This window comes from Aplysia californica, unplaced genomic scaffold (genome assembly GCF_000002075.1).
Source record: "Aplysia californica isolate F4 #8 unplaced genomic scaffold, AplCal3.0 scaffold00662, whole genome shotgun sequence".
In the NCBI taxonomy this organism is placed as follows: Eukaryota; Metazoa; Mollusca; class Gastropoda; order Aplysiida; family Aplysiidae; genus Aplysia; species Aplysia californica.
Window position 1 is genome coordinate 257,651 of NW_004797932.1, and position 1,871 is coordinate 259,521.

The 1,871-nt window shown below is 41.3% G+C and overlaps 1 protein-coding gene across 1 annotated transcript in view; it reads right to left on the reverse strand.

Moving 5' to 3' along the window:
• Positions 1-1,871, reverse strand: part of LOC101846093 (amiloride-sensitive sodium channel subunit gamma-2) — a gene marked incomplete in the record, with an annotated part of 28,253 nt that overhangs the window by 23,427 nt on the left and 2,955 nt on the right. The window contains 1 exon segment of the mRNA XM_035972354.1: positions 394-474. Within this exon segment, the coding sequence (XP_035828247.1) occupies positions 394-474 (81 nt within the window).

Consider the following 1,871-nt stretch of genomic DNA (forward strand, 5'->3'; position numbering starts at 1 on the left):
TGTCACCGTTTATGTATATTAATAATAATATATTTCTACCCGAGGACACCTAAAAGTGATACTCTTCTCTTCCTTTTCTATCCTCTCGTCACCGCCTACGTAAGGTCGCATTCAAGGACAAGCGGGCTAACCCAGATTTCGAGGCTTTCCAGAAATCTTGACCTACACCAGAAGTGGGCATTGCCCTACCTATAGGAGACGTTTGGTTTTATTGGTGTGTATATTTGTTTGTTTAAAGAGAAAACTCACCTTATTTTTCAAAGAAAGTGAACAAGGGGCAAAAACGTTGCCTTCGATTTTCTCAAAACAGCATTTTTCGAGGTAGCCCCATTGTGGTTAAAAGCGACCGTATAATAATATAATAATAATACCGGTATCTCTGTATGTACTCACTCGCTGAAGCACTCGATGCCTCTGAACGTGCACTCCATGAGCATGTCGTCAATCTGGTGACCGATGAATTCTCTGGTGTTCCTGCACACACGAGAGGGGGGTGTGGGGAGGGGGTGGATGGTGATTGGCTCTTCGTTATTTGGAAGGATGAAGGGTGAAGGCGCACACAGTGCAGAAACAAGAGAAGTGAACTGATAAGAGTGGAAATGGACAAGACATCAACTGATATAAGTGCGGACAGATGAAAGAATGTAAGAGTTTTACGGCTCTTGCAATATAACTAGGTCATATAAGGGCTGAGGATCAGACGTGTTGCAAGAGAGTAACAAACACAAAAAGAAAGAGGAGATATATAAAGCAGACAAATGTTTGATGGGAAAGGAGGAGCAAACCACACCAGAGCACCCGACAACCACCCACGCAACAAGGAATTAGAAAAACAAAACAAAACAAAACAAAATAAATACAAAACAAACACAAAGCAATAAATGGTAACATGAATCGAAGACTTCTCGCACCTACAACGGTTGACATCCACACAGAAGTAGTATACAAAGTATAAAAAATAGTAAGAAATTTACACGTTTTCCAGTCTCCTCAAAAAAAGGTCACTGTTTTGCTGTTTTATCGAAATAGATATTTTCAGACACATTTTAATGCAAAACGTATGTTGTTTCACAGTGAACACCATGATTCTTAACCAAAAGAGGATGTACAACCCTATAGGCGAGTGCGTAACAAAACAAACGAACAAAGAGAGAAACAAACAAACGTGCACACATAAATACACATTAACACGTAAACACACAAAAAGATGCAAGATGTTATGCGCAGGAGATCGAAGTAAGACAAGGAGATTAAAAGTAGTTCTAAACACCTTGAAGTAAGACGGATTTGTGTCTGCCAAGGGAATTAAGCAGTATAATGAAGTTAGTAAATATGTGGATACGAGTTCATTCCCCTTTTCCGTTTTTGTTGTAGTGGCAGGGATTGTAAAACTTCATTTTTGTTTTGTTTTGATTTTTGTTTTTTAACCTGCTCTCTTGAAGGCAGTAGTTGTGAAATCGTGCAACCCATAGAGCAGAGGGTTTCTAGGAAGAAGACACACAGAAATGTAGCCATTAGCAACCCATGCATCAGGGGGTTTCCAGGAAGAAGACACACAGAAATGTAGCCATTAGCAACCCATGCAGCAGGGGGTTTCCAGGAAGAAGACACACAGAAATGTAGCTATTAGCAACCCATGCAGCAGGGGGTTTCTAGGAAGAAGACAGAAATGTAGCCCTTAAACAGGCGGAAGAGGAGGAGGTGGAATAGAAATAGGAATAGGAGGAGGAGGAAGTGAAGGAGGAAGAAGAGGAGAATGAAACAGAGAGGGAGCAAGTAACAGGGGAAGGAAGAGGCGAGGAATGAGGAGAAGGAAGAGTAGGGGGAGAATGAAATCTGAGGAGGAACAGGAGGAGAATGAATGGAAGATG